This window comes from Petromyzon marinus, chromosome 16 (assembly GCF_048934315.1).
Source record: "Petromyzon marinus isolate PM22_M1 ecotype Great Lakes invasive population chromosome 16, UKy_Petmar_22M1.pri1.0, whole genome shotgun sequence".
Classification (NCBI taxonomy): Eukaryota; Metazoa; Chordata; class Hyperoartia; order Petromyzontiformes; family Petromyzontidae; genus Petromyzon; species Petromyzon marinus.
The window spans coordinates 923059-942466 of NC_133682.1; the positions used below are offsets into that span (position 1 = coordinate 923059).

The 19408-nt window shown below is 54.6% G+C and overlaps 1 protein-coding gene across 1 annotated transcript in view; it reads right to left on the reverse strand.

The window, feature by feature from the left end:
• Window positions 1-19408, reverse strand: part of LOC116943037 (rho guanine nucleotide exchange factor 17-like) — a 59544-nt gene that overhangs the window by 31108 nt on the left and 9028 nt on the right. Inside the window, exon 2 of the mRNA XM_076067388.1 lies at window positions 9606-9683. Coding sequence (XP_075923503.1) covers window positions 9606-9683 — 78 coding nt within the window. The remainder of the gene's footprint in view (window positions 1-9605; window positions 9684-19408) is intronic.

Consider the following 19408-nt stretch of genomic DNA (forward strand, 5'->3'; position numbering starts at 1 on the left):
TTGATGGTGGTGGTGTTGATGGTGTTAGTGGTGCTACTGGTGGTGAGAACAATGGTATGGGTGGTGATGTTGCTGGTGTTGACGTTGGTGGTGATGATGGGTCATGTAGCCCGCATGCCCAGCCACCGCATGCCGAAACAGCTTTTGTTCGGCCAGATCGAAGGGGCTTAATGGGCGCGGCACGGGCTAGAGAAGAGATGGAGTGATGTGGTACAGGAGGACGTGTAGCTGAGTGGACTTGCCGATGACTGGTACCAGCGGTGTCAAGATCGGCCTCTGTGGAGGAGGCTCGTGAAGGACGCTACTGGGCAGTTGGAGGCAGTCGCCCTCCAACAACAACGGAGGGCGGAGGAGCGACGCTCACAACAACGAGCGGAGCGCCGGGTGGCTAAAGCACAGCAGGTTGGCACGGTAGGGGGCACAGGTGGTGCATCAGCCAGTCATCTCAGTCATCTTAGTCAGTCGACCCATGGCACTTGGGTCTGCCCTGTGACCTCCTGCCAGCGGGCCTTCGACACTTCACGTGGCCTCAAGGTGCACATGGCCTGGCACAAGCGTCGTGGTGACGTCACCGCCACTTAGTGGCGAATGGCGGTTGTTGTTGGTGATGATGGTGGCGGTGATGATGGTGAAGATGATAAAGATGGTAGTGGTGTTATTGGTGACGATGGCGGTGCTCGTGATGTCAACGTGATTTCCTACATCAAATGAGTATTGAGGCATTTGTATTCACATCCGGTTTACAGCCACAAGCCAGTGGTGGGAACTCCACATTATTATGGCGGGGGCAAGTTCAGCCATAAGAAATATGACAATTGTCTTCCCCACAAAGCGATACCAATGTTACCCATTCCGTGGGGATGATGGGCCGAGTCACGTGGACACGTGGCCTATTCTCAATCCACTGCTAGATGAATCGAATCGCTGGTGCGTGTGGAGATTGGATAGAATAGGTAATTAATTTAGTAATAAATCCACTGCTGGATGAAGCCCTCCCGTGCCGGTGAGTGCTGGCTACAGGGTGGGCTTGGGAAGGAGGAAGGGGCTGCCCAGCACCAGCTCCGACATCGCTCGCTCGCTCGCCCGCTCCTGATGTTGACCATGGCTGGGAATCGCACTCAGGTCGCCAGCTTCATAGCACAGTGCCCTAACCACTGCGTCACCCCCCCACCAGAATCGTCAAAAGGCTTGGAAATTAGGAAGTGCAGAAATAAACACTCCATCCCCCACTCGCGCTCCCGTCCCGCGAATTTAATCCCCCACTCATCTCCTCCTCCACCCCTCCCCCCTCCACCTCCCAACTGCCCCCCCCCCCGCCGAATCCCCCTCCCCCACCCCACTCGCAACCCTGCCCCCTAGGCCAGGACGCACCTGAGAGCGCGGGACACGTGACTCACGGGCGCGCGCACAATGCCCTCCCTTGTTCTCGCCGAGCGGAAACTGCCCTGCCCTTTCCTTGGTACTAAGACCGCCCTTTCCCTGGTACTAAGACTGCCCTTTCCCTGGTACTAAGACTGCCCTTTCCCTGGTACTAAGACTGCCCTTTCCCTGGTACTAAGACTGCCCTTTCCCTGGTACTAAGACTGCCCTTTCCTTGATACTGAGACTTATGTGCCATTTCCCTGGTTATAAGACTGCCCTGCCCTTCCCCTGCTACATTACAAGCCACCAACACTGTCACCTCTCTCTTGAGCTCGCCGATGGTTGGGGGGAGGGCATTTTTAAGGGGTCGGGGCGAGGGGGGTTCTGGGCGGGGGGGGGCAGTCTAACACAAACGAATTATTGTTCGCACTTAAAATAAACCACAACTCAAGGGCATTGTCCTGGAGGAACAATACAAGGTATCGGCTGGCTGCTAAAGACGCACTCGCACACAAAGACAAATATGTCCCGTATAGCCTTTGACTGACTGTTGGGGCAAGTGCTGTTAGGGGGCCCCTATGAAGGCCAGAACGGCACACAATATGGTGGGTGGTCAACACCACGCCCGGCCGCCTTTGTCTCCCTAGTGGTCATGTTTTTTACACATCGCACCAGATACTCATGTGAGGCTGAGTCGAACTAGGGGAGGCCTGGGACTGGTTCAGATAATCGTCACTGGTGTTGGTTGTGAGCGGGAATCGAACTCTGGTCACCAGGTTCGCAGGGCAACGCGCTAAGGACTACACCACCTCTCCCCACAACCTCCACACACACTCTGCAGAACAGGGGGAGAACCTGCAAACGCGACATATAAAGCCGCCCGAGTCAGGGATCGAACCCAGGCTCTCCGTGCTGTGAGGGAGGAGTGTTACCACTGCACTCTGCAGCCCTCCATCCCTCGCTGGGCTCTGTGCCTCCCGAAGCCAGTGGCGGGGGTCAGGGGACAATGATCAGACTGCCGATGCTTATGACCTCTCGGCGGAAGTAGAATACATCATCAGCAGCATCATCATCATCAGCATCATCAGCAGCAGCATCATCAGCAGCAGCTTCAGCAGCATCATCAGCAGCATCATCATCAGCAGCATCATCAGCAGCATCAGCAGCATCATCAGCAGCATCATCAGCAGCATCAGCAGCAGCAGCATCATCAGCAGCAGCATCATCAGCAGCTTCATCCGCAGCAGCAGCACCATCATCATCAGCAGCAGCATCATCAGCAGCATCAGCATCATCAGCAGCAGCATCAGCAGCATCATCAGCAGCATCATCAGCAGCATCAGCAGCATCATCAACACCATCAGCAGCAGCATCATCAGCAGCTTCATCCGCAGCAGCAGCACCATCATCATCAGCAGCAGCATCATCAGCAACAGCATCATCATCAGCAGCAGCATCATCAGCTGCTTCATCAGCAGCAGCATCATCAGCAGCAGCAGCATCATCAGCTGCTTCATCAGCAGCAGCATCATCATCATCAGCAGCAGCATCATCAGCAGCAGCATCATCATCAGCAGCAGCAGCAGCATCATCAGCAGCAGCATGATCATCAGTCAACTATCCCAGCCGGGTGGCTCAGCGTCGGAGCGAGCGGCTAGCAATCGGAACGGTGGGGTTGACTCAGCCCATCATCCCGCCCTCCGGGGTCGTTAAAGCTAGTACCACTTTGCCGGGAAGCCAAAAGTGGTTGTCTCGTGGACCAGACTCGCCCCCATCATAGGAATGTGGAATATCCACCACTGGCTCAGAGCTGTAAACGGGAGACGAACACCAATGGCTCACGAGGGCACGACACGAGGAAGCGCATGGAGCGTTCTGAGCGCCGTGTGAATACTGGAAGGGAAAACAACAACAACAACAACAACAACTCCTACAACTACTAAAATAACTACACTAAACAAGTACTACAACTACAAACTACTAATACAATAACTACAACAACAATACCTACAACTACAACAACAACTCCTACAACTACTAAAATAACTACAACTAAACAAGTACTACAACTACAAACTACTAATACAATAACTACAACAACAATACCTACAACTACAACAACAACTACTAAAATAACTACAACTAAACAAGTACTACAACTACAAACTACTAATACAATAACTACAACAACAATACCTACAACAACAACAACAACTCCTACAACTACTAAAATAACTACAACTAAACAAGTACTACAACTACAAACTACTAATACAATAACTACAACAATACCTACAACTACAACAACAACTCCTACAACTACTAAAATAACTACAACTAAACAAGTACTACAACTACAAACTACTAATACAATAACTACAACAACAATACCTACAACAACAACAACAACTCCTACAACTACTAAAATAACTACAACTAAACAAGTACTACAACTACAAACTACTAATACAATAACTACAACAACAATACCTACAACTACAACAACTCCTACAACTACTAAAATAACTACAACTAAACAAGTACTACAACTACAAACTACTAATACAATAACTACAACAATACCTACAACTACAACAACTCCTACAACTACTAAAATAACTACAACTAAACAAGTACTACAACTACAAACTACTAATACAATAACTACAACAACAATACCTACAACTACTAAAATAACTACAACTAAACAAGTACTACAACTACTAATACAATAACTACAACAATACCTACAACTACAACAACAACTCCTACAACTACTAAAATAACTACAACTAAACAAGTACTACAACTACAAACTACTAATACAATAACTACAACAACAATACCTACAACAACAACAACAACTCCTACTACTACTAAAATAACTACAACTAAACAAGTACTACAACTACAAACTACTAATACAATAACTACAACAATACCTACAACTACAACAACAACTCCTACAACTACTAAAATAACTAAAACTAAACAAGTATTACAACTACAAACTACTAATACAATAACTACAACAATACCTACAACTACAACAACAACAACTCCTACAACTACTAAAATAACTACAACTAAACAAGTACTACAACTACAAACTACTAATACAATAACTACAACAACAATACCTACAACTACAACAACAACTCCTACAACTACTAAAATAACTACAACTAAACAAGTACTACAACTACAAACTACTAATACAATAACTACAACAACAATACCTACAACTACAACAACAATAACTACAACAACAATAACAACAACAACTACAATAACAACTACTACAACTTTTGATTTAAAGCTTTCGTGGCTGCAGTAATTCATATTCTTAGCTCTTTCGGTGAAGTCACGTTGAAGGGAAAACAATAAAGTAATAAAATATATATAAAACAATAGCACATATATTTAATTATTTTATTGCTTTCCCTTCAACGTGACTTTACCGAAAGAGCTAAGAATATGAACTACTACAACATCAACTCGGTATTGGTCTCAAGACATCGGGTCTGGCGGCCTAAACGCCACCACGGCGAGAGAGTCAAAGGAGAGCGAGACGAGAGAGGAGAGGGAGGAGGGGAGAGAGGGAGAGACGAGAGAGAGACGAGTGAGAGAGAGAGAGGGGAGAGAGACGCGCGGACATTCTTTGATGCCAATTAAAATGCCGCATTAATTCGCAGGAGCGCGCTCCCCGCCCTCCGCCCGCTTGGCCCAGGCTTTTTCTCTTCTTCCATAAGAGGCAACATTCCTGAGCGCGGCCGAGCCGGACACTTCCTGTGTGCGGGAATACAAAGGCGCGCGTGGAATGCCGCGGCGCGGGCGCGCGGAGCATCGCCACCTACGACGGCTCGGAACGCGGCCCCGTTGCTCCGCTCCGAGCGCCGCTCCTCTGGCCCGGAAACCCAAAACACCTCCCTCATCGGAACACCGCCACAGGAATGCTTTGTTCGCGCACGTGGGTTCAGAACTATTTCGCGAGAGCGAGAGAGACTCTCTCCCGCTCCCTCTCGCTCTCTCTCTCCCGCTCTGTCTCTCATCTCTGTCTCTCCCCGCGACACTCGGCGACGCGGGAGGGGAGCCAGGGCAGGAGGTTGAAGGAAGGACGATTAGATAGAGGGATAAAGAGGGGAAGTAGGGACAGAGAGAGATGGAAGGAAAAAGAGGATGGATGGAAGGAGGGCAAAGGGAGGGTGTTGGGAGGGATGGAAAGGAGAAAGATGGCAACTGTTGTAGAGAGAAAGGGAGAGGGGGGGCAGCAAGGGAGAGGAGGGACAGGGTCAGGAAAAATAGAGAGAGAGCAATTGAAGGAAGGGGAAGAGAGAGGGAGGAAGGGAAGGAAGAGGCGTGTGGGAGAGATGCCAGCAAGAGAGAGAAGGGGGAGGGAATTAAAGAGTTGAGGGGGGGGGGAGAGAGTGTGTGGCGGGGGTGAGTGAGTGAAGGGGGTGAGTGAGTGAAGGGGTGAGTGAGTGAGTGAAGGGGGTGGGTGAGTGAGTGAGTGAAGGGGGTGAGTGAGTGAGTGAGTGGAGTGAGTGAGTGGAGTGAGTGGAGTTAGTGAGTGAAGGGGGTGAGTGGGTGAGTGAATGAGTAAAGGGGGTGAGTGAGTGAGTGAGTGAAGGGGGTGAGTGGGTGAGTGAAGTGAGTGAGTTAAGTGAGTGAAGTGGGTGAGTGAGTGAGTGAGTGTTGTGAGTGAGTGAATGGAGTGAGTGAGTGGAGTGAGTAGAGTGAGTGGGTGAGTGAGTGAGTGGATGAGTGAAGTGGGTGAGTGAGTGAAGTGAGTAAAGTGAGTGAAGTGAGTGAGTTAAGTGGGTGAGTGAGTGAGTGAAGTGAGTGAGTGAGTAAAGGGGGTGAGTGAGTGAGTGAGTGGGTGAGTGAGTGAGTGAAGTGGGTGAGTGAGTGAAGTGAGTAAGTGAGTGAGTGAAGGGAGTGAGTGAGTGAGTAAGTGAGTGAAGGGGGTGGGTGAGTGAGTGAGTGAAGGGGGTGAGTGAAGTGTGTGAGTGAGTGAGTAAAGGGGGTGAGTGAGTGGGTGAGTGAGTGTGTGAAGTGAGTGAAGTGAGTGAGTGAAGTGGGTGAGTGAGTGAAGTGAGTGAGTGAGTGAAGGGGGTGAGTGAGTGAGTGAAGGGGGTGGGTGAGTGAGTGAGTGAGTGAAGGGGGTGAGTGAGTGAGTGAAGGGGGTGGGTGAGTGAGTGAGTGGGTGAAAGGGGTGAGTGAGTGAGTGGGTGAGTGCAGGGGGTGGGTGAGTGAGTGAGTAAAGGGGGTGGGTGAGTGGGTGAGTGAAGTGGGTGAGTGAGTGAAGTGAGTGAGTGGGTGAGTGAGTGAGTGAAGTGGGTGAGTGAGTGAAGTGAGTGAGTGAAGGGGGTGGGTGGGTGAGTGAGTGAGTGAAGGGGGTGGGTGAGTGAGTGAGTGAGTGAAGGGGGTGGGTGAGTGAGTGAGTGAGTGAAGGGGGTGGGTGAGTGAGTGAGTGAAGCGGGTGATTGAGTGAAGTGGGTGAGTGAGTGAGTGAAGGGGGCGGGTGAGTGAGTGAGTGAAGGGGGTGGGTGGGTGAGTGAGTGAGTGGGTGAAAGGGGTGAGTGAGTGGGTGAGTGAGTGAGTGAAGGGGGTGGGTGGGTGAGTGAGTGGGTGAAAGGGGTGAGTGAGTGAGTGGGTGAAGGGGGTGAGTGAGTGAGTGGGTGAGTGGGTGAGTGATGGGAGTGGTTGAGTGAGTGAGTAGGTGAGTGAAGGGGGTGGGTGGGTGAGTGAGTGAAGTGGGTGAGTGAGTGAAGTGAGTGAGTGAGTGAAGGGGGTGAGTGAGTGAGTGAGTAAGTGAGTGAAGGGGGTGGGTGAGTGAGTGAGTGAAGGGGGTGAGTGAAGTGGGTGAGTGAGTGAGTGAGTAAAGGGGGTGAGTGAGTGGGTGAGTGAGTGTGTGAAGTGAGTGAAGGGGGTGAGTGAGTGAGTGGGTGAGTGAGTGAGTGAAGTGGGTGAGTGAGTGAAGTGAGTAAGTGAGTGAGTGAAGGGAGTGAGTGAGTGAGTGAAGGGGGTGGGTGAGTGAGTGAGTGAAGGGGGTGAGTGAGTGAAGTGGGTGAGTGAGTGAGTGAAGGGGGTGGGTGGGTGAGTGAGTGAGTGGGTGAAAGGGGTGAGTGAGTGAGTGGGTGAGTGGGTGAGTGCAGGGGGTGGGTGAGTGAGTGAGTAAAGGGGGTGGGTGAGTGGGTGAGTGAAGTGGGTGAGTGAGTGAAGTGAGTGAGTGGGTGAGTGAGTGAGTGAAGTGGGTGAGTGAGTGAAGTGAGTAAGTGAGTGAGTGAAGGGGGTGGGTGGGTGAGTGAGTGAAGGGGGTGGGTGAGTGAGTGAGTGAAGGGGGTGATTGAGTGAAGTGGGTGAGTGAGTGAGTGAGTGAAGGGGGCGGGTGAGTGAGTGAGTGAGTGAAGGGGGTGGGTGGGTGAGTGAGTGAGTGGGTGAAAGGGGTGAGTGAGTGAGTGGGTGAGTGAGTGAGTGAAGGGGGTGGGTGGGTGAGTGAGTGGGTGAAAGGGGTGAGTGAGTGAGTGAGTGGGTGAAGGGGGTGAGTGAGTGAGTGAGTGGGTGAGTGGGTGAGTGAAGGGAGTGGTTGAGTGAGTGAGTGGGTGAGTGAAGGGGGTGGGTGGGTGAGTGAGTAAAGGGGGTGGGTGAGTGAAGTGGGTGAGTGGGTGGGTGAGTGAGTGAGTGAGTGAAGGGGGTGGGTGGGTGAGTGAGTGAGTGAGTGGGTGAGTGGGTGAGTGAGTGAGTGAGTGGGTGAGTGAGTGAGTGGGTGAAGGGGCTGGGTGAAGAGGGTGGGTGGGTGAGTGAGTGAGTGAAGGGGGTGGGTGAGTGAGTGAAGGGGGTGAGTGCGTGAGTGAAGGGGGTGGGTGAGTGAGTGGGTGAAGGGGTGAGTGGGTGAGTGAGTGGGTGAAGGGGGTGAGTGAGTGGGTGGGTGGGTTGGTGAGTGAAGGGGGTCAGTGAGTGGGTGGGTGAGTGAAGGGGGTGAGTGAGTGGGTGAAGGGGGTGAGTGAGTGAGTGAGGGGGTGAGTGAGTGGGTGAGTGAAGGGGGTGGGTGGGTGAGTGAGTGAGTGGGTGAAGGGGGTGAGTGAGTGAGTGGGTGGGTGGGTGAGTGAAGGGGGTGGGTGAGTGAGTGGGTGAGTGAGTGAGTGGTTGAGTGAGTGAAGGGGGTGGGTGAGTGAGTGGGTGAGTGAGTGGGTGAGTAAGTAAGTGAAGGGGGTGGGTGAGTGAAGGGGGTGGGTGAGTGAGTGAGTGGGTGAAGGGGGTGAGTGAAGGGGGTGGGTTAGTGGGTGAGTGAAGGTGGTGAGTGAGTGGGTGAGTGAGTGGGTGAAGGAGGTGAGTGAGTGGGTGGGTGGGTGGGTGAAGGTGGTGAGTGAGTGAAGGGGGTGAGTGGTGAGTGAGTGAAGGGGGTGAGTGGGTGAGTGGGTGAGTGAGTGAGTGGGTGAGTGAGTGAGTGGGTGAGTGAAGGGGGTGAGTGAGTGGGTGAGTGAGTGAGTGAGTGGGTGAGCGAGTGAGTGAGTGAAGGGGGTGGGTGAGTGAAGGGGGTGGGTGAGTGAGTGAGTGGGTGAAGGGAGTGAGTGGGTGAGTGAAGGGGGTGGGTGAGTGGGTGAGTGAAGGTGGTGAGTGAGTGAGTGGGTGAAGGAGGTGAGTGAGTGAGTGGGTGGGTGGGTGGGTGAAGGTGGTGAGTGAGTGAAGGGGGTGAGTGGTAAGTGAGTGAGTGAGTGAAGGGGGTGAGTGAGTGAGTGAGTGGGTGAGTGAGTGAGTGGGTGAGTGAGTGGGTGAGTGAGTGAGTGGGTGAGTGAGTAAGTGAAGGGGTGGGTGAGTGAAGGGGGTGGGTGAATGAGTGAGTGGGTGAAGGGGGTGAGTGGGTGAGTGAGTGGGTGAGTGGGTGAGTGAGTGAAGGGGGTGAGTGGGTGAGTGAGTGGGTGAGTGAGTGAGTGAGTGAAGGGGGTGAGTGGGTGAGTGAGTGGGTGAGTGAGTGAGGCTGCACAGGCTCGCGGTGAGACCCCGCGCCCCGTGTCTCCACGCCGTCCACAACCACGCGTGGTGTCAGAGGTCATCGCCCCCTTGGCCTTGCATCCCACGACTATGCAGCGGCGTCTTGTTTAAGCAAATAAAGGCTCTGACCCGGTTTCGACCTTCTTCGTGCTCATCAGCAGAGTCGGGCAAAAGCCACTCCCGTGTAACCGACGGGGGCCCCCTCCTGTGGAACGCGAGGGTCGAATGGCCGGGTGCAGGGTACGAACCTCCACGAGCTGCTGGAGAGACTCCACGTAGGATTGCTCCGTGTCCAGCAAATTGAGAATCACGTGTTTGCGCATGTCCTGTAGGAAGACAAAGACAAAGATCCCCCGAAAAGCCTTTAAGCGGAGTAGCACTTTTGAAGGCCGGCACGGCGCACGAGGGGGTGGGTGGCCAGTACCACGCCCGGCCGCCTTTATCTCTCCAGTGCTGATGTTTTGCACACCGCACGCATATCGACGTGCACACACACACCGCAATTTCCCCGTGACCTGCGTTGGACCAGCTCGTTCTGTGAGTGACACGACCACCTTCATCTATACCAAGCAGCCACCACCATCACCCACCATCACGCACCACCACCATCAGCCACTCTCACCATAACCACCATCACCCACCATCACGCACCACCACCATCAGCCACTCTCACCATAACCACCATCACCCACCATGACGCACCACCACCATCAGCCACTCTCACCATAACCACCATCACCCACCATCATCAGCATCATCACCGTCGTCACGAACATCGTTGTGAACGCGCGCCGCGCTCTCCGTGGCGACCAGGGTTGACCGTGATTTATAACCGCTGCTCGCCCGACAGCGGAATTTCAACCCCCCCCCCCCCCCCTTTAAGCAAAAGGAGAGGAAATTACCCGACCCTGGAGAACCCCCCCCCCAACTCCGGCCGTCCTTCTCCACGCAAACATCAACAAACAGTGGGGGGGGGGGGGGGGGGCTCAGTCACTCGCTCGTGTCGCCGGCTCGGCCCAGCTCGGCTCTCACGCGCAGGGAGGGGCCGGGGCGATCCGCGCGGCGGCGCTCAGCGGCACGAGATGGCACGCGTGATAGTGACCCCGTGTGTGTGTCCGTGTGTGTGTGTGACCGTGTGTGTGTGTGTCTGTGTGTGTGTGTCCGTGTGTGTGTGTCCGTGTGTGTGTGTCCGTGTGTGTGTGTGACCGTGTGTGTGTGTCTGTGTGTGTGTGTGTCCGTGTGTGTGTGTGACCGTGTGTGTGTCTGTGTGTGTGTGGAGCGGTAGTGTAGCGGTTAGCGCGCTGCGCTACGAACCTGGCGACCCGGGTTCGATTCCCGCTCACGGCCAACACCAGTGACGATTATCTGAACCGGTCCTGGGCCTCCCCTAGGTCGACTCAGCCTCAAATGAGTACCTGGTGCGGTGGATAAAACATTGCCACTGGGGAGACTAAGGCGGTCGGGCGTGGTGCTGGCCACCCACCCCCTTGTGTACCGTTCTGGCCTTCATAGGTGCTCGCTAACAGCACTTGCCCCTACAGTCTGTTAAGGCTATATGGGGGATCTTTGTCTTTTTTGCGTGTGTTTGTGTGTGGGGGAGTGGCACGCGTGATAGTGACCCCGTGTATGTCCGTGTGTGTTTGTGTGTGGGGGAGTGGCACGCGTGATCGTGACCCCGTGTGTGTGTCCGTGTGATCAGCTTCGGTTTGACAGCAAAGGTCTCACTCCGAATCAGTCGGACGGCATTATCTTTTTATCGGCTGTACAATGCTGTGCGGAAGCTACCTGATCTGTCGCTCCGCACGGAGCTTCGGGTCTTCTCGGCCACAGTCATGCCCTCACTTCTCTATGCTTGTGAAACGTGGACTCCTCTAATGGAACATCTGCTCCGGTTAGAAACATTCAGGCTGGCATGCCTACGATCCATCCTGGGTTTAACCAGGCTGGATTGTGTGAAGGAGTTCACAAATCCTTGAAAGATCTGGACACATTCCCATCAGTGACCTCCTCCGGCAGGAAAGGCTGCGTTGGCTGGGTCATGTAGCCCACATGCCCAGCCACCACATGCCCATGCAGCTTCTGTTTGGTCGCATAGAGGGGGCTAAACGGGCTGGAGCAGAGACGGAGTGATGTGGTACAGGAGGATGTGGAGCTGAGTGGACTTGCCGACGACTGGTACCAGCGGTGTCAAGATCAGCCTCTATGCATGAGGTTCGTGAAGGACGCTACTGGGCAGTTGGAGGCAGTCGCCCTCCAGCAACAACGGAGGGCGGAGAAGCGACGCTCACAGCAACGAGCGCAGCGCCGGGCGGATAAAATGCAGCAAGTTGGCATAGTAGGGGGTAAAGCTGGTGCATCTACCAGTCATCTCAGTCAGCCAACCCATGGCACCTGGGTCTGTCCCGAGGCCTCCTGCCAGCAGCGAGCCTTTCACATTTCACGTGACGGGCTGAACATGCACCTAGCTTGGCACAAGCGGCGTGGGGATGTCACAGCCACTTAGTGGCCAGTGGCGTGTGTTGTGTTGTTCTTGTCAGTATGCATGTCCTTTTACCTCTGTATATGTACGTCTGTCTATGTGTTTATATTTGTATTTGTGAGCATGTCTGGTGCGTGTGGGGTGATCTGTGTACAGACATTCATATCCGCGTGCGTTTGCCAGTATGTGTCTGTGCGTGTTTGTATTGAATTGTGTGTGTGCAGGATCTCGTGATTGTGTGGCGTGTGTCGCGTCCCTGCCTATTGAGGGCGAGCAGCGCGTAACGCGTGGAGAGCACGTGGAGAATGAGCCTGCAAGTTATGTCCACGTGAGGCAAATCTACCCAATGGGACACAGCGGTGGGAAATGAGCGACCAATGTAAAACGACTATTTCCCTATCCGTCACGTGCGAGTCGTGGCTTCGATGAGTCAGCAGTCCCGTGCCCCGAACCCACGCTCCAGCCCACGCTCGAACCGGTGCTCAAAGCCGAAATAATACGCTGGAGCATAAAATCCCACAACAGTGGGATTTCATGCTCCACCGCCATCGTGCTGTGCACGCCACGCAGCACCGATGCCTATACCACCTGTCGCGCGTGCCAGACACCCATCCAAGCACTATCCACGCTCAACCCGGATTGGCTTGCGAGATGCAGCGAGCGAAACGTTGGCGCGTTTCGGGTAATTTTTGGTCATTAAAACGACTAAACGATGATTACTTTCATGGGGCCTCCTTTGCCAGTACCAAAATATGACAATAGGTTTTCCCCTTTTTTCTGGCAACAAAACAGGTGTTAAGATTATAAAACACCAAACGGAAACCTTTTAAAAGGAATCATGTCTGCATTAACCACAATACTTGTGGTCAGAATGCAAACAAAAAACATACTCTGATAGTATATGCATTGCCCTAGGCGTCTTCTGGTCTAACACCATTTGAGATGAGGCAAAAGAAAAGCTGTCTCTGGTGTGGACCACTCAGTTTCAAAGATAATGCATCATATATTATCAGTGTTTTTGTTTGCATTCTGACCACAAATATTGCGGTTAATGCAGAAATAATTCCTTGTAAAAGGTTTCAGTTTGGTGTTTTAGCATCTTAACACCTGTTTTCTATTCTCATGTGTTTATTTTGCCAGGTAAGACCCACTGAGCTATGAAGCTCCCTTTCAGAAGCGACCTGGCCATCACAAACGATCGCTCAACAAAGTGGCTTATCACGCGGACATTTATAACAGCAGCCAAATACTCTAAACGCGTGATGTTGTTTCTAAATGTGGAGGGAGAAACCGGAGGGCCTGGAGAAAATTTCACACGACCACGGGGAGAGAGGCACCGCAAACTCCAAATACACAGCAGCAGCAGCAGGCGTCTGGGTCGGGGTCAAACCCACGACCTCCTGTAGACCAAGCGAGGTAGTTAACATCTCCTAGCCACCGTGATGATGATGATGAGCGAGAGGCACGCAAACTCCAAATACACAGCAGCAACAGCAGCAGGCGTCTGGGTCGGGGTCGAACCCACGACCTCCTGTATACCAGGCGAGGTAGTTAACATCTCCTAGCCACCGTGATGATGATGATGATGAGAGAGAGGCACGCAAACTCCAAATACACAGCAGCAGCAGGCGTCTGGGTCGGGATCGAACCCACGACCTCCTGTATACCAGGCGAGGTAGTTAACATCTCCTAGCCACCGTGGCGCCCGACGTGAAATAAAGTACTGGATAATAATAAAACAGCGTAGAAGTAATAACTTATATAGTTATCCTGCAAACGCCGCACTGAGTCTCAAAACTCCCCCCCGACCCTCCCACCGCCCCCCCCCCCTCCACCACCACCACCGCTAACAACACTGGTGTAGAGCTCCCATCCTCGGAGTGGATGCGCGCCTTGGGGTCGCGTTTGGGGGCCCCGAGGGTTTATTTAGGGCCCCCGGAGGGCATCACTCAGCCCCTGGCGCCGCGACGTCCCGGGTGGGGCGGGGTGGAGGGTGGGGGGAGTCCCTCCCGACAGCGAGAGACGTAGAGAGAGAGAGAGACGCAGAGAGCGAGCGAGAGACGTCGAGAGCGAGAGAGTTCAAGTCGGTGCGTCGTGGGTGGTAGAATCCATCCTCAGCTCGGTCATCGTCAATAACAACCTCGTCGTACTGATCCTCACGACCATTACCCACAGCATCATCATAATAAACGACATCACCATCATCATAATAAACTACATGACCATAATTAATATCATCATCGCATCAGAGTCAAAGGAATGGTGTAACTTTTTCTCTCTGAGTAACGCGAGTTTCCACTGCTTCTCGCCGTACCGCGGGGCTTCTAGAAGCCTCGTTCTAAACAAACGCGAGTAAATGTTTGCCCTAGCACCGAGAGGGAGACGTCTCGTGAAGTTCTCAAACCTTCCTGCCCCATGTCCCCCCCACCACCACCACCACCTCCTTCTCACCAGAATCATCGCCGTCCCTTCGAGCAACAACAACAGCCACGTGAGGGTCGAGTTGTAGCCCGCTCGGGGGGTGTTTGGCGGACCTGTGCCCCCATCAATCTCACCCCGATCATCGTCGTCATCCTTGCTCCACACACATGCAGAGGGGGCCACAGACGAGTGGGAAGGCGGCAGCAGCAGCCGGGCGGCGAAGTGCCGGCGCTACCAACAATTGCCCAAGCTCTGCATTCCTCTACAAATTAAGATGCGTTTAGCCAACTGAATGCGTTTGTATTTCTATACAAGCGCTAGGAAACTGGAACATATGGAGAAAACTCACACGTGTGAGGGGGCAACGCTCAATCCCCATAATACAAGAGGCATAATATCAGTCCGCACTTTGCTATACCGCCTTCTCCTGGTGGGCCAGAGTCTGGCTCCTCCTGGAGGCCCGCGGGAAGGGAACTTTGTTGAATGCCTTCTGTCGTTGCCTTGAGTATGGGGACTCCGACCTGTTGGGCGCATGCTCTACACCAGTGTTGTTAGCGAGCTCCTATTTAAGCCGATAGAACAGCCGCGGGCGTGGGGTGGCATGAACCACACCCGGCGTCCTACCACTGTCAAGTTGATTTTGTTGAGTAACCAGGTGAGCACTCAAGAGGCCAGGATGAGTGATCTGGAGGTCACCAGAATGTTTACACGCTACTCTAGGCACGTCGTATTATTTAAGGCTGAGTCGATCCAGGGGAGGCCCAGGACGGGTTCGGATAGCACTCGCCTCTGATATTATCTGTGGCCGGGAATCGAACGAACTTTGGTCCCTTGAAGCCTTTGGAGCACAGAAACCAGTGGACCAGTGGCTGTGGTCTGGGTGCAGGGGACCAGTGGCTGGGTACAGGGGACCAGAGTCTGGGTGCAGGGGACCAGTGGCTGGGGTCTGGGTGCAGGGGACCAGTGGCTGGGGTCTGGGTGCAGGGGACTAGGGGCTGGGTACAGGGGACCAGAGTCTGGGTGCAGGGGACCAGTCTGAACAGGTCATAGCATTCCCCCCAGGGTGCTGTCACTCCCCGGCGCTGCCACTGACACTGATTTCGCAGCTACTGCAGCAGAAGCAGCCCCGAGGCCCAGACAGTGTGTCAGGTTACGAGCACTGTAGTCAGCTGTGATGACTGCGCGTCTTTGCGTGGCGTGTGGGGAGCGGCAGCGTAGCGGTTAGCGCGTTGTGCCACGAACCCGGCCGCCCGAGTTCGATTCCGGTTCACGGCCAACGCCAATGGACCGGACCTGGGCCTCCCCTATGTCGACTCAGCCTCAAATAAGTGCCTGGTCCGGTGTGTAAACATCGCCGCTTGGGAAAGAGAGGCGGCCGGGCGTGGTACTGGCCACCCGCCCCCTCGTGTGCCTTCATAGGTGCTCGCTCACGGCACTTGCCCCAGCGTTCTGTTGAAGCCTCACACGTGACATCGGTGTCTTCGTATCGCCGTGCTTCCATTGTGCCCGCGCGCCTCCACCGACGCCGCGCGTGACTGGGCACGCCGCAGCACGCGCGGCGTGGGTGACTGGGCACGTGACTGGGCGTGGGTGACTGGGTACGTGACTGGGCGTGGGTGACTGGGTACGTGACTGGGCGTGGGTGACTGGGTACGTGACTGGGCGTGGGTGACTGGGCACGTGACTGGGCGTGGGTGACTGGGTACGTGACTGGGTGTGGGTGACTGGGCATGCACGGCGTGGTTGACTGGGCACGTGACTGGGCGTGGGTGACTGGGTACGTGACTGGGCGTGGGTGACTGGGCACGTGACTGGGCGTGGGTGACCGGGCACGTGACTGGGCGTGGGTGACTGGGCGTGGGTGACCGGGCACGTGACTGGGCGTGGGTGACCGGGCACGTGACTGGGCGTGGGTGACTGGGCACGTGACTGGGCGTGGGTGACTGGGCACGTGACTGGGCGTGGGTGACTGGGCACGTGACTGGGCGTGGGTGACTGGGCACGTGACTGGGCGTGGGTGACTGGGTACGTGACTGGGCGTGGGTGACTGGGCACGTGACTGGGCGTGGGTGACTGGGCACGCGCGCGAGACCGAGGAGAGCTCCCCGATCGCGGCGGTGACGCGTGGCTGTGCTGGGCGGAACGAACCCCCGGACCAACCCCCAACCCCCTCCAGGACCCCCTCCACCCCACCGCGCTCAGCCCCCCACCGTGAACCAGTGCGTACCCCCCCCCCCAGCCTACAACATCGACCCAGATTAAGGAGCGCGTTGACCAATGGGGAGACGCCACTCCATCAGCTGTTGCTGACACGAGGCTCAAGCAAAGTTCCACTCGTCCCTGTTGGTGGCGGGGGGCACGGTCTCGTGGAGGGGGGCCAGGGTCTCGTGGCGGGGGGCACGGTCTCGTGGAGGGGGGCCAGGGTCTCGTGGCGGGGGGCCAGGGTCTCGTGGCGAGGGGCCAGGGTCTCGTGGAGGGGGGCCAGGGTCTCGTGGCGGGGGGCACGGTCTCGTGGCATGGGGCCAGGGTCTCGTAGTGGGGGGCCAGGGTCTCGTGGAGGGGGGCCAGGGTCTCGTGACAGGGGGCACGGTCTCGTGGCGGGGGGCCAGGGTCTCGTGGCGGGGGGCACGGTCTCGTGGCGGGGGGCCAGGGTCTCGTGGCGGGGGGCCACGGTCTCAGCTCGCCGATGTAGAACCCCGGTGACGCCACTCGTAGCCAACTGGTCGCCTTTTGGCGTCGTCCTCTGGTCTGACGCTGCCGAGACGAAGCCCGGCAGAGGCTGTCTCTGGTGCAGACCAAGCGGCTTCGAAGACGATGCATCATAATTAATTATAATCAAGAGCAGGTTTTGTTTGCGTGTTCACCCCACGTGGGCGTGGTTAATGCGAACTCGATTCCTTGCAAAGGGATTCTGTTTGATGTTTGAACATCTTTACACCTATTTTTTATTGCCAGAAAGGGTAAAACTTATTCTTAGTTTTTCATACTTTGATACTGGCAAGAAAGGTTCCATGTTGACATTGCGATGCCGGACAGTGGTGCACAGATCACAGCAACAGCAATGTGTATATAACAGCCGACGTTTCGGGCAATAGCCCTTCGTGAGTTCTGCTGTTAAAAAGGGACAATTTCTCGAAGCATGCCTCTCCGTGAGAGTGTTGTAATACCACTTCGGTTGGTTTACAAGTCCGTTCTCTATCCACTGCTGGATGAGAGTCTTTTCACGCAGTGGGGGACACGCGGCTGGGGTGGGGGCTGTTTGACCATACTTCACCCACGCTGTCGGCGGAAAGCGGGGAGTATAAACGTCGGAGCGTAGAAAGCGCAGAACAACAAACGCATTGCATTGCACTGCCTTCTGCCGCTAACTGGAGCCCCACGCTAGCACATAGAGCAGCAGTTCTATACACGATGGTCGGACATGTTGGTACACAGGTAAACATTAGCAGATACAATCGGAAGAATGCGAGTTCAAATCCTGGGGTCGATAAAAATCAGTGCCACGTTGTGTGGGGGGAGTCTAACAATGGCTCTGCTCTGGATAGACTCGCCCCGGCATAGGAATGCGGAATGTCCACGAACGGCAGCATGAATACGCCCAAATCGTCAAGGACGACAGCAGCGGCAGCAGCAACATCAGGGCATGTCACGTGACCAGCGATCAGCGGCCTGCCCGTGTGGCCACGCGGGGAGCAAGGACACGTCTTCACCGGGCCAAGGTGAAGAGGCCCTGACCCTCATCATCCACGACACACAATCATCAGAGAGCGCCTAAGAGTCACCACGCTGCTCAGAAGACAAAGCATGGAACGTTTTCTTGTAAACTGTCCGGGCAATGCGCCCAGCTGCCACGTTTGTCTTCCCACTGATGTGTACACGTGCACCGTGTGTTCACTGAAGGTTGAGTTAACTTCGGGGACGCCACTGACATTGGCTATGGTCAGGAATGGCTGAGTTTGCTGTGGTCAGCACATTGCGCTAACCACAGCGCCACCGCTCTGCATATACGAAGACACGGAGAGGATTACGTAATAGTTACATTAGGTAACACACACACACAAATACACACAAACACACTAACTCAAACACGCACACGTATATTCACACAAATACACAAAGATCCCCCGTGTATGTCCTTTTAACAGGCTGTGCTGTTAGCGAGCACCTATGAAGGCCGGCACGGCACACGCGGAGGTGGGTGACCAGCACCACGCCCGGCCGCTTTTGTCTCCCCAGCGCTGATAGCTCCACATAGCACCAGGAACTCATTTGAGGCTGAGTCGACACTCGGAGAGGCCCAGGACCGGTTCAGATAATCGTCACTGGTGTTGGCCGTGAACCGGAATCGAACTCGGGTAACCGGGTTCATAGCGCAGCGCGCTAACCGCTACACTACCGCTCCCCACACAAAGACAAAGATCCCCCAGTATAGCCTTAACAGACCGTTGGGGCAAGCGCTGATGTACACACGTACACAGGCAGACACGTGCACTGTAGCTCGCACCACGACGCACGGGTTGGACTGTGCAGTGTTGGCCTGAAGTCAAAGTCGCGACGAGACGCAGCAGATTGAGTTCGCGTGCCATCTCTGCCTAACCTCGATCTCCCGGTCCCCATTCTTCCCAAAAGCCCCGAGGCTCATCGAGTCAGAGGGAGGCATGCGACGTTGACGCGGTCACAATGGGCGGGTGGGGTCCATGGAGGGGGCTGAGGAAGGTGGGGGGGGTCTAGAGCGGGTAGAATACAGCGGAATACCCTAAGAGGAAACCAATATGTAATAGGCGACGTTTCGGCAAATAGTCTTCTTCATAGCAGAGATGTTCTCTTCGCTATGACGCATTAATAAAAACGTACTCATCTTTTACAACGAGATAGAGGCGCAGCCCTGCAACTGCCCGCTGACGCCACCGCCGGTGAAAGGGCACCCACGCCAACAAAGTGTCGAGTGGTATTTGGTCTCCACTTGCACGCTGACCACACGTGTTGTAAGAGGCGAGGGTACCCACACTTTACCCCACCACAAGCGACCTTGCCGATCGACCGAACTGTGGTGGACCCATTCACACCTCAGGGTGGACAGAGGCGGTGGAGTGGAGGAGGGCATTTGAGAAACCTGCTCCATTGTTTCAGTTGGAATTGAATCGGCGCTCT